General features: G+C 37.7%; 1 protein-coding gene across 2 annotated transcripts in view; it reads right to left on the bottom strand.

Annotated features, from left to right (window-relative positions):
• npepps (aminopeptidase puromycin sensitive) overlaps positions 1-13,788 on the bottom strand; it is a 130,104-nt gene that overhangs the window by 64,395 nt on the left and 51,921 nt on the right. For both annotated transcript variants that reach the window (XM_064321485.1, XM_064321486.1), the window contains 4 exons: positions 11,914-12,010; positions 11,790-11,823; positions 10,877-10,991; positions 7,364-7,528 (listed from right to left, as the gene is read on the bottom strand). In XM_064321485.1, the coding sequence (XP_064177555.1) occupies positions 7,364-7,528; positions 10,877-10,991; positions 11,790-11,823; positions 11,914-12,010 (411 nt within the window). The remainder of the gene's footprint in view (positions 1-7,363; positions 7,529-10,876; positions 10,992-11,789; positions 11,824-11,913; positions 12,011-13,788) is intronic.

Genomic DNA, 13,788 nt, shown 5'->3' with positions numbered 1-13,788 from the left:
ACACGGCAAATTTGAGTTCCAAATATATTTTTTGTTTTAAATATTCACATCTAGGGACCATTAAGGCAATTCCAAAATCTTAAACATTCCTAGAATTGGTTCATGGTTGAATTTTGAGTTACTTTTAGATCAATTATCTTAATATCCAAATTCTTCAGCTTTCATTTCTTCAATGTCTCTAGGACTAGCCTCTAAGATTTGATATTTAGCTGAATCCATTCTCCCATCCTTCCACCCACACAATGGAAGTGGTCTGTGCCACTGGCTGCCACACAACCCTAAAGCAAAGCAGACCCAGCCCCATACTTAATGATCTTTTCTTTAAAAACATTTCCTGTTTTTCTCCAGATGTATTTTTAGTGATTGTGGCCAAAAAAGTAAAATTTGTTTCATCAGTCCACAGTACTTTGTTCCAAAATGTCTCAGCTTATCTAAATGGGTAGCGTGTTGCATACTTCAGCCATTAGTTTTCGCAATGAGATCGCAGAAAAAAGGTCACTCACAACTCTGATTCAGATCATTTTTGTATAAGCAACACAGGACATTCGGTGTACCACTCAGTAAAGCACACCTCACCAGACTATGAACAGACCTATCACAAATTTTTCTCAGTCTTCCAGTACATGTAAGGACCTAATTCAGAGTCAAAACCAAAGAACGTAACGGAACTTTTTTTGCAAATACAAAATGTGACTTTGGAAGAGGAAAAAAAAAGCCCAAAGTTGCATATTATAAGTGGACCTTGCAACTCTGGTTATTTCCATTTCTTCCCTTCAGAGACTAAAGGGTCTTTTAAATAGACCCATACCGCCACCTGCTGTTGTGGAAGGCAAATGACTTGGGACATATTTGAGAAAATCCTCAGCACATTTGTGAGAATCTTGTAGGTGGAGTCTGGTAGAGTATTTGTAAAACATGTTTTGTTAGCTCTATACTATGGGCTCAAATTAGTGCCAAAAGTATTTTGTGTTCTTCTGGTAAACTGTGCGTTGCATGTAGAGGGAGTGTTGCACGTAAAAACTGTTTTGCATTCGTACTTTTTCTGTTCACAAATGTTAATAAACCACTTCAGATCACAAAACACATGTAGATTTTAATTTACAGATGTGACCATCCCCCCTCACGAAAATCTAGATCCACAAACACAACGTTTTTTACAGGTTCAACTTGCAGAGTACAAACACAAACCATAAGTTTCAAGCACAAGTCATTGCTTACAAATACAAAATACTTTTGGCCCTAATTTGAGCCCATACTATATTCTTGCCCTAACATGGTGGCAACTTCCATTCCAAGTTTGAAGCATTTGGATATCCTCTCAAGACATGACATGACAACAAGAACAGGCCATTCACCCCGACAATGCTCGCCATTTTCCTGACTAAATTAGTGCTCTGATCACCCAGGCGCGACAACGGTGGTGCTTAGAAACGCTGTCTTCAGCATAGTCATCCTAATCATCTACTAATAAAGCTAGAACACAGAATTTGTGTTAGGAGCACCAAAAGTCTGAGTTGAATAATCTCATGACGCCGGCGTCATGGCCACTGGGGGATTTCGCCAACAAGTTAAGCACCTGGGCTGATTAGTTAATGCAACCCAAGTGTGTGTGCTCTCTCCACCAGTCGTTGTTACCGAGACCAATCCATTATACCGGACCGAGTGCAACAGACATAATGCAAAAGCACACACACTTAAATATGTAATTACTAAGTAATTAAAATAAGAACTGTTGATGCAAAATGTCATTAAATATACACATCAAAGAAAAAAGAGAAACAACAAAAAAGGGATGTATCCAAAACATGAAATGTATTGATCGTAAGATATTCAATTGTATATTTATCTGTATTCAATGTATACTAGTTGTGAAGATACATGTACTGTAAAACAGTAGTTCTTCAGATATGGTCTGAACATTGAGTAGTTATTGAAAGTATTATTTTGATAGGAAATGTTTATTTTCTTCTTGTTATTGGCTCCATTGTTTACATTAAAGTAATTGCACGCTATATGCTTAGGCAATTAGGGGCTGGTGTGTAGGAGCCCTTTTGAGTAAGACTTATGTCGACATCACCTATGATCTGCTAGGAGCCCATAAGAGTATATCAGTGTGTGGTATAGGGGTGAAAGGGCAGGTTAGGGGCTAGAAGGCAAACAGTTTTTTAACCCTGTCATGCTGTTAATTATGTCTTTTTTCTTTATTTTTGACGGTCAATGAACCATCCTTATTATCATTTATCTTATCTCACCTTGGAATATTTTTCTTTTTGCTTATGGATTTATGGACATGCCTTGAGCTTATGCTACCTACCCCGACCTCACAAGAAGTGGCTTTGTTCAAAGGAACGCCACTACATATACTCCTGTAAATTCAATAAAACACCACTTTCTGTACTCTACATTATGTAATCTTTCGCTGCATGCTCAGGGTTTCTCTGTAGTGCGTTTCACAAATGTCGCTATTTATAATATCAGCACACGGTAAATTTGAATAAGTACTTTCCATGCACGAGGCTATGCTAATACCCCTATGCACAATAAAAAGATAATATTCCACCATCAGAAAAGTGCTGGCAATGTTCTAGCTTCACAGCAAACGGGTGCATCAAACTAGGGCTGGGTGATATACCACAACAATAATCGATTATTGAGATAATTATGTAGTACTGATAAAAAACATATCACAAGATCACATGGAAGCTGTATGACATTGCTGCTGACTGACTGCCTTATCAACACCCAATAGATAAGCAGTTACACTTTTTTTCTCTGGAAATTTCATGCGGCTATCACATCAGGTATAATTAAAAAGAAAAATACAAAAAGAAAAGCAATGCACCACCACATGGCAACAACTTATTGCATTCCATAAATATCGTCATGGTATATGACCCAGCCCTATATCAAACAGAATGCATGATTGAGCCACCTTAGGCTACGGCGATTAGGCTACAGCATGAGGAATATCCTTAGAGAATAGTGTTAACTATTTTCAAGACAATCAATTTCATTGTGAGTGGTACGAATTCTGACAAAGCTGGCCACAATGAGCCACTATGAAAAGAGTTATTAGCCATTAGCATTATTAGCAATTCTAACAGTTGTCGACTATGACCAATGCAAATATAACATTATAATAAATATGACAAAGGCAAAGGCTGCAAAAAAATTACGTATAACTAAAATATTTCAAGCAGTAATACTTACATATCGAAAATACGTAAGTATTTGCCATGCTTGCACAGGTTGAGATAATTAATGCTGCTGAGAGTAGCCTCCTGTGCTTTATTCTTCTGACGCTCTGCCCATATATCCATATCAGCTTGGTGAAGATATGTTATCAACAAAAATTACACCTCATTGGGTATGTCTTTCCCTGCTAACTCTGTAGCTCAGTGGTGACCAACCCTGTTCTGGGAGATCTACACCCTGTAGGTTGTCACTCTAACTCTAATAAAAGAACACCTCATTCAATACCCAGAGATATTGTTGAGTTGCTAATCAGTAGTCAGGTGTGCCAAATTAGGGTTGAAACAAAAAACTACAGGAAGGTAGATCTCCAGGAACAGGGTTGGTTACCACTGCTGTAGTTGAACACAAAACTGTGAGGATGCGACCGAACTTGCTGTTATGCTCCAACCTAAAAAGCTGTTCCAGACATCCAATTAGGCACGTCATACATTGTTGGAAAGCTTACACAGTCCTCCACTGGATAAAATAATTGTCAATCAAACCACAATGAACTGGAAAGGCCCAGAATGGCATAAATAACGTGTGGTTTTACGCACAGCTATTTCAGAAGGTATACAGGCATTGCAACTGAGTTATTTCATGAACAGATTATTCAAGGCAATCTACATATTTTCCATACTGATTCCATGTTAAGTAGCTCCTATTGAGAGTAGAATGACGTGGAATAATTACACAAGAATTTCACTTGTTTATTTCACTATTCAGCGAACAGCATTTGTCATACAATACCTACAGGGCTATTGTTAGTTTTGTCTTGTTGCTATGACGGAATATGAATTTTTGGTGGTGAAAGAATATTTTCCTGAATTCCCAGATAGATGCTGTTGTCCAGTGTGTTATGCTTGGGGGGTATGGTTGCAGATGAGATTGCAGGGAGGGGGTGCTTGTTAAATGGACGATCTACGCGACAATGATGGTACTTACAAATTCCGTAGTTGCCATAGTTGTCAGGTACTAATAAAGCTAGAATGCAGAGTTTGTCGTTTACACTCATAGGGCCATATCTACTAGGCATGAGGGGCGACATAGCTCAGGAGATAAGACCGATTGTCTGGCAGTCGGAGGGTTGCCGGTTCAAACCCCGCCCTGGGCGTGTCGAAGTGTCCTTGAGCAAGACACCTAACCCCTAACTGCTCTGGCGAATGAGAGGCATCAATTGTAAAGCGCTTTGGATAAAAGCGCTATATAAATGCAGTCCATTTACCATGATGCCTATTTTGCAAGGCAGGAAAGCATCATTGTTGTCAAGTTCTGGATAGTTGTTCTGGATCCATGGGTACAATGAATAGGCATTGTCACCTTTAAATGTTAACATGTCTCAGTAAAAAAAAACTTCAGAACACCGTTTTAATATTTGTTTAATTCCGTACCCAATAGCCAACCATCCCCAGAGTCGCTGTCTCCACTTTATTTTTATTTGAAATAAATCAATTCATACATCATTAAAAAAGGTTTTCTGTCCTTAAAGACTTAGTATATTTTACTCTAGTGGGAAATGGATGCTTGGTGACAAAAAAACATGATGCCCCGTTTGTATAAATGTATGTTTGCAGAGTGCCATCTAGAGAGAAATGAGGGTTGGAACCCAAAATGGTGTTTGATATTTATTAAAGAAATACATTTTACTCATCAGTGTTTTTGGCTTTTTAAGTTACTTCAGTTTTTTTTTAAATAAAATTTTTTTAAATGTTCTGCATGCTCTAAATCAGCGGTGCACAAGGCCCGATCCGTTTCAGGATTTTGTGCCAACTTCTGCACTTAATTATTGAAGTATCTCAATCATACCTTGATCTGACATTTGTCTATGCACGCAGCTACAGCCACAGACTGCAAGTGTATCCTGAATATTTTACTGTTCTCGAGTACAGGAGTGTACCAACGTAGTTTATAGAGCTGTCGGAAAACTAGAACTAAGGTAATTGGTTGGAGCAAAAACCAGCACACAGACCGGCCCTCCAGGACCGGGGCTGTGCACCTCTGCTCTAAGTGACTGATGGAAAGAAAACAGGTACCTAGTCACAGGCATTTATAATATGCACACACCAGATTAAACTGTATAGCCAGCTATTTGCTTTGTAAACATTTACCTGGATGTTAAGAAGCAAACAAAAGCAGCTTTCCTCATCTATTTGGACATCACCACAATCTCACAATAAATTACAAAGTTGCTTGTGCGCCACTGTTCACACAGTCTTTTTCATGAATAAAGCCCCATGCTTCATAATCTGAGGATGTGGTCTCTCATTACAAGTGGAAATGTTTTTCCTTGATTAACATTAGAACAAGCAGGAAAAAACCTGCATCGGCACATTATAGGGCGTTTTCATTTACTGTTACAACTATTCCACACCTCCGATACAATCATACCGACTAGGTGATAAGAATATAACACGGACTGCGTGTACCTGGGTTTTAACTGTACCCAACGTGATTAAGTTATGAGTGTAATTCAAAAAGCGAATGACTATCAACATGTCAAAGCTGTTTGAAGTAAAATTTTATCAGCTAAATATTTTCTGAATAAAAAAGCAAAATCTGAAAACTTCTCTCTAGCACAAGATCAGCATGGCCATTCATAAGACGAGACATTGTCAGCGTGTTAGAGTAGGGGAGAATCGCCATAAATGTAAGTTAATACCCACTTTTTGCAGATTTTAAAAAAGAGACGCAATTAAATTGTGCTGCTACGGCCATGATAAATCACTTCTAGAAGGTGATAGGCATACATTTCTATTCTCTCCTCCCATTTTTGCGGTTTAACATCAGAATTCCTTAAAATACATATGCATTAACCCGAACATGAAAATTGTAGGGATGCCGTATTTCTCTGGTTTTTCCAGAGCAAACCTCTGGTGCGGCCCCTTAGGAAATATGGTAAAACGGTATCTCTCTCATTAGCGTCTCTAAAAGCCCCACAAATCCTTAGGAAATATGGCCCACAGTTTGGTTGCAGAGTCAATTTAAGTCTGAGTTCAGAAATGTCAGGACACTGGCATCTTGGCCACAAGGGGGGTTGCACAAAGGGGTTAAATTATGGGTTGGGACCGAAAATGGGTCATGAGAGTGTATGAGGTGGGTCCCTAAATGAGTCTGTAGTCCACTAGGTTAAGCTAGTATGTGTATTTGATGGGTCCATGAAAGACACTAAATATCAAATTTGTTCAGATATAAAACATTTTAAGAACCACTTCTTTGAAGTGAAAAGTATATGATTAGGAAATTATTAACGGAATATTCTAATGCACTGCAAAAACAAAACATTGCAAAAAGCATACTCTCAAAGTGTTAATTATTAACTCCTTTGTGCAGAAGCAAAATTGGGCCAATTTTCACCTGTTTTAAACTGTTCAGTTTAAGGCTTTATAACGCTAGATGCTATAACAACCCCTGTTCTGTTTTTTCTAGTTTTATAAGGTTAGGATATTTTAATTTTAAATAAAGTTAATGGGTAGGTGGTTATAAGGATGACCCAACAAATGTCCCAAGATAATATTCAATCTTATCTCCAATTTCTTTGTAACATTACAGTATCTAGGCTAAAGTTAGTCGCAATCAAACAGTTACCTTACCAGCCATCGGTAGCAAGCTCTCATGTTCTTGATCTGTGCAGTGTAGTCCTATTTACTGTACCATGGTGTATTCAAAAAGTGTAGTATCGCCCCCATGCATTCTAAAGGCGTAATGTTTATCCTGAGCATTGATGTTCATGACATTGGTGAAAAAGTATTTTAAAAATAGTTATTTAAGACCGATTTGAAAAAATATTCTTGAATTCAGGGCCTTGGCCAATAGTCAAACTATATGCAACTTTCATCCAAATCAGAGCAAAACAGTAGGAGTTATGGCTGTTACAAATAGACAGACAGACATACGAGTGATAGCAATACCCCCTCTTGTGCAAGCTTCACTCGTGCACAGGAATAATGAATGTGAATGATATGAGTGATCAATTTTTGGAGTACAACAGGTTGGAGAAAGAAACATATGTCATTTATATTTTTACTTGCAGCATTGCTGGCATGTTTGTTTTCACTACAAACTTTCTTTAAGGTCACAGCATAACTCAACAGTTCGGTAAGAAATGCACAAGTTAGAGTGAGAAGAGTACCTCTATGGGGTGGCTGTTGTCCAGTGCATCCAGGTCCAGTGCTCGGGTGTAGTCAGCAGACACAAATTGTGTCCAGATATCATACTCAGGGAAACAGTGGTCCACACACAGGTACTCAATCCAGGATGCAAAGCCCTCGTTCAGCCACAGATGTGTCCACCACTCCTGCAGTCAGGGTAAATGGCAAAGGTTTAAAAAAATAATAATTCAAACTTGTGCAATATAAACTGCAGAACCATAAAGCAAGATGTTATTTTTCTCATAAGAAAAATAAATATGCAAATACAACTTGCAGGCATAAAGACATCCTGCAAAGTTATGGCTTGGTGAGGTGGCACGCCCCAATACCTACACAGCACTGTGCACTTTTAAGGATTTCATACAGAAATAACCACAATGACCATAGACTCTCAGCCCAAAACAACATTCCATAATTATACCAATAATTTCTGTATCTTCTGACAAATTCACAAACAACTTCACACATCCACACAAAGCCCCAAACTTGAGTGATTGTGTTTTTTACTTCTTTATCTTGTCGATTACTTCATCACATATGCTCCAGTACCAAAATCAATAATTCTCCCCATTGTATTTGTTCATGCCCATTTCTTTATGCTAATCACATGAAGAGAATTGCACATAAAATTTACCAACACTCAGCATTCATCGTTTCACACAACAGGGATATTCAGAAAAAGAAACATCTGCACGCGTCATGAATCCCATAATGATTTTTTTGTAGGAAAAAGGATTTAAAGGAGGTGTGGTCAAATAACTTTTCCACAATTTTTGCATATTCATGTTTGACTATCTTTAAAGGGAGCCCCGTTTGTTAAGACTTGCAGGGCTCCATATGTTGCAAATGGCCACAACTATGCCATGCAGAAGATTTCAGTTATTTCAAAAATCCCAACCTTTAATAGAAATTTTGACTTGGAGGTTGCCATTATTTTAGATGTGCAATGCACTTATGGGTAGATGACGTAAAAAGGTTTCAGTGGAAGTTAACTCAGTTGTTGTCTTGTCCAGCAGTTGTGGTTATTAATAGTGAAAAACATCAATACAATGCCACAGAATTTGTGTGTGATGGATGCACAAGATCTCTGAATAGGAGGGATTCAATACACATCTTAGTGTATCAGCACATATTATCATTAGGGATTATGCATTTAAATGAGGTATCACCACCGGTTTAAACTCATATATATGATGTGGATCAATAACATTACGTCAATTAAATGAATGGGGTTACATTATGTACACATTTCAGTTTCACCAAAAGGATAGTTCGAGTTGTATGGTCAAGTGATTTTGAACGGCTGCTGCTAGAAAGCGAAGCTCTTTACAACAATTTTTTCATCTCTGTTGGCACAGGCGAGCGGTTGCCACACAGACACCACCTCTTATGCCCTATTCTTGTCTCCTGTGGATCTTCATCATTTTGATTTATTTGATGAGAGTTGTCCTCAGTGAGTTGTCCTCACTATTGTGGCTATCTTAGCTCATACATATAAATTATTTCAAGTAACTTGGTCCTGTGTTTCATCTTACTATCTGAGGTGGTAATTTATGCATCATATTAAAGTGTCAAATAACAAAAATTGCTTCATAGAAGACAACATCATTTAAATGAATGCTTTAAACAGCTGATGTAAACTTGCACTCCAGAAAGTACGTTCACACTTGGTTGCAAAGTTATTGTATATTTCCAACTTAAAATAAATATTGATTGTAAAATAGATACTGTGCATACATAGAAAAATGTCCACATGGGGACATTTAAGTAATCTAGCAGCATATAACACTCGTATTTACAAACACACATTTATACCACAAAACTTACAATCATTTACACCGTAGAAAGGGGTGGGGTGAATGAATGAATAAATTGATTAAAATGCCAAATATTTAAGCCTATTGAATATTGAAACTTACAAGCATATCCAGACATATGTTTGCCCAAGTAATGTACTGTATGCTTCCTGGTCAGAAATTTTAGCCAAATAACAACAATAGTATAATTTATTTTAAAATATAAAGTAATAAAAACATCTTAATTGTGACACTAGTTTGTAAACGTAATAATAATAATAATGCATTTTATTCATTATGTGCTTTTCGTGCATGAAAATTCTCAAAAATAAGAGTGCAGATATTTTATACATTTTTAGGTGTAATAGCTGAATTGAAGTTTTCCACCATAAATGATAGGCATTTGACACTTTCATGTGAGACAAACTTTGCATGACCATATTTTCTTCTAATGGTAAGATGAAAAAAAACACAGGGGCAAGTTATTTGAAATAATTTAGGAAACGTTGGGTAGCATTGCTTTGGAATAGAACTTCTACAATGTGTGAGTAAAGCTCACCATACTCTAAATCGCAAGTGTAGATTTTGGTGTAAGGCGTAAGTTTTAACTAGAATGTGAAGTTTATGAATAAAGTTTAGTGTAGTTGCTTCAGCAGTTGTTCAGCTGTAATCAAATGAAGCATTCATTTTTTCATGCAACTAATGTTCTAGACAATAACTCCATTGTAATGCCACCATCAATGATCAATGATCAATTGAAAATGCTGTCTTCAAATGCTGCCTTTCGTCTGAGATGCAGCCTTTGTGGTCTGCACATTTTTATTTTTTGTTTTCCTATTGCATGTAGTTAATTTTTCTTTAAATGCAATGGACAAATGATCAGAGACTGCTCAGCCAGAGTTTCCAAGTACTAAGGAAATCTTGTGCCACCTGCATACCCACAAACTATGGAATTAAGTCATGTTGTTTCTTTTCCCTCCATGATCTGGGTGACTCTGTCTCCTGGCTAGGTTTTCAATCATTTTCATATGCACCAGCTGATTTGTGTGTTAATTTTAGATATTGGCTGTAATTAGTAATCAGATTTGTAATGAGGAAAAACTATCTAACGACAGTTAGGCTTGCTCATGAGAGGGCGAAAAAACACAAAAAACGCCCTGTCAACAAGAAGATGGCCAAACTCTAACCCTAACCTAACGGAGGGAAAAGTGGATAATTCCCCATCTGTCCCCTAATGGCAAGAGATTTTCACCTGAGAAAATTTGTCTTGTCTTGTGTATAATATGAATTTGAAAAACTCAAATAATTAAAGTACAATACAATTCTCTTCCAAACTTTCCAAACTCCCACAAATCCTGACACTCTTCCACCAACTCTAGCACCAAACAGTAAGTGACAAAGTATAGTAGAATTATGAAAAGCAGTATGTGATGGAAAGCATTGTTACGACATGATTAAGGTATTATAATGTTATAATGATTACGAAATATGTCAATTTTACAGGAGCCCCTGCCAATTAAAAAAACAGAGGTACCAAATTTGAACACACCACTCTGAAATTAGGAGATGAATCAGCTCTGCTGCTTTCATTTGCCAACAGTGTGAGGTATCAGGTATGCATCCTCTTAAATGGCAGTTGTCCTGAAGGAATGTTTGCTTCTGATTTTGCATGAAGGGTATTCATGTGAGAAGAATTACCATTGTTACCAGATTGCCAAACCACTGGTGTGCTAGTTCGTGGCCCACCACTAGCGCCACCCACTGACGTGAGGAAGAACAGGAGTTTTTGGGGTCAATGAGCAAGGCTGTCTCCCTAGAGAGAAAAATGTGTTAGCTGTTGGAGTAAACAATAAGACACATTTCTACTTTGGCACTGTTCACCGCTCACTTTCAAACATAAAATAAAACAAGTATGTATACTCAGCTGCACATAAACACATGCCTCCTAACAGCTGTAACATTGAATGAACTCATTACAAACATTTTTTTTCCCATGAGTTTCTTCAAACAGGAGTTTTGAGGAAGACAAAAAACTGATATTACCAATAAATGGACTGCTCAAGTAAATTGGATCTTCCAAATGCTGTGCCATGCCCACAAAAAACTATTGAAAGCAATGGTTCACACCAAAAATGAAACCTTCAAATTGTCCAAAAAAAAAGACTTAATTTTCTAAACATTATCACCTCTAAGGATGCTATCCACAAAACTCCAGTCCACAATAGAAGTCAACAAGTCAACAGAGGAAGTCCTTACCAACAATTAATCATTTGAAACCTGCATGTTCACAATTATCCATTTCCATTGAAAACAAAACAAAAAATGTTTCAGGATCATTTTAAAGTTGCCAGCCAATGTTGGCCAGGCCATGGCAACAATAATAATGAGATAACCTGCTACTTTAAGGTACTGCTGGTTTCACAACTCTGCTTATTGACTTCTTAAATGTTATAAATATCTGTCACTTGTCAAAAATCCTATACCACCATTTACACTGTATAGACCAATTATGTAAAATGATAAATAAGGATTTGTTTCCCCTAAAAATAATTCATACACAGACAAAGAAACAGACACACAGCCAGACAAACCTATAGGACAGACCACTTACCTATATGTTACAAGGCCCCAGTTTTCCATGGCCCCTAAAGAGCAATGCAACACGTGTCAGAAATTAGTACATATCCTTAACTTTGTCAATACAATGATGATTTAAATTTGGTTTGTATACTGACCAGCAGCAAAATCAGCAATAGCTATAAGATCAATTTTAGGCAGTGGATACGGAACATTGAAGTAGTCTTTGTAGAAAGGTAAAGTCTTTGTTGCAACCTGGGGGTAGAGAAGATGAGGCTTTAACATTGGATTCCAGGTTAAAACATTTTTTAAATTGAAATGTCTGAATTCTGCATAATACATGAAAATAACAGTTTCATTTGTTCTTTTAAATGATTAGTCCAGTCTGCTAAAAAGAAAAAGTTTGCAGAGTGATCATTCTACATACTCTTGTAAAGGTGACATGGTGAGGATGTGGCGTTTGAGTATATGTGCTGTAATGTGAAGCTGCATTTGTCCATTTCCTTTGTCAACTGTAATATTTGTCGTCATGCCGGCACATCTACATTGCTCAACTCAGACATTTATTGCTCTTGCAACTGTAACGACCCCAGTCATAAGTTTGTGTTTACATCTGTTACTTTTGCGTGTGTCTTCTTCGTTGCGGTTGTCATACAATTGGCCGTTTCCACATCTGGTTGCATGGCTTGAAAAAGCTGCCGTTTGTTGCCTACCGGTGGGGACTAGCTCTTCAAACTCGTGGTTGGTGTGTTGTGTATAGTGATAGCTTCGTCCGACTTCGCATATTTGACCCTATCTTTGACTCCGATTTCTATCTAGCCCTTCTGGTTTGTTTGCTGATTTGATCTTGTGTATGACCACTGACTCGTTTCCTTCGACTCTGATTCTTTCCTTAGCCCTTCTAGTTTGTTTGCCCTGTGATTTTGTGTTTCTGACCATTCGCTCTCATATTCGATTCCGATTCTCGCCGAGCCCTTCTGCTTTGTTTGCTGATTGGATTTAGTGTTTGATTGCATGCTCGTTTTTTTACTTTGACTCATGTTTTGCCGTATAGTACTCCGCTAAGTTAGTATGTTCCCAGCTGGACAAAAAATCCTTCCATTAGGACATAAGTTTACATTGTCATTTTAACTTTATTGTTTTTGAAGCTACTATGGTTGGAGATTTAACACTCCATAGTGGGTACGCTATTCAGGCTTTTAGTTTCCGACTATGAGCTAACTGTCCAAAGTTCAGCGTTCAAAGCTGCCCCGTGCGCAGTAACCTTTGAAGACTAGCCAGCATTCAGTTAGATTTGGACAGGCACATAGGGACCGGAGTTACTGATATTTTTGCAGAACATTTCCTATCCATTTCCCATTATTCACCCTGTTATGGTCTGACCCCATACCGTGTCGTAACAGCAACCAAACTATGAATTAAAAACACAAACTCTGTGTTCTAGTTTTATTAGTAGACGATACAGGACAACTATGCTGAATATGGAGTATCAAAGCACCACCGCAGGTTGTCCATTTCACAAGGACACCCTCCCTCATCTGCAACTACACCCCCCACATATGACACACTGGGCATTCATAAAAATATTCTTTCACCACTAAAAATTTGTATAGCAACAAGATAAACCCAACAAGATGTACCAATACAGCAGTGAAAACGCTGCTTACTGAATAACAAAATAAACAAAACAATTTTTTCTGAAATTATACCATGCCATTCTACTGTCAGTATCTGTGACTAAATATGGAATTAATATACAACCTTACAATTGGTTTTACGCGTAGAAATGACCCTTTTGAGACTGAGTGGTCATATATAGTCTTGGACAATCTGTTTGTGAAATATACACTCATTTGTGATGCCTGGGTACCTTCCAAAATAGCTGTGTGTAATACCACACATGCACAGCGTAACCAAAAGTTTTGTCTCATCACCGCTGCCTTACGCATTCACTCTGTGATAGCAGGAAAAGACGCTGCACCCGGCGAAACGTAATTGTTGAGTTCGGTAATTTTTTGGAAAATATTATTATG

Source organism: Anguilla rostrata, chromosome 2 (assembly GCF_018555375.3).
Source record: "Anguilla rostrata isolate EN2019 chromosome 2, ASM1855537v3, whole genome shotgun sequence".
NCBI classification, from domain to species: domain Eukaryota; kingdom Metazoa; phylum Chordata; class Actinopteri; order Anguilliformes; family Anguillidae; genus Anguilla; species Anguilla rostrata.
The sequence above is the reverse complement of the archived record's forward strand: the minus strand, read 5'-3'. Positions and strand labels throughout refer to the sequence as shown.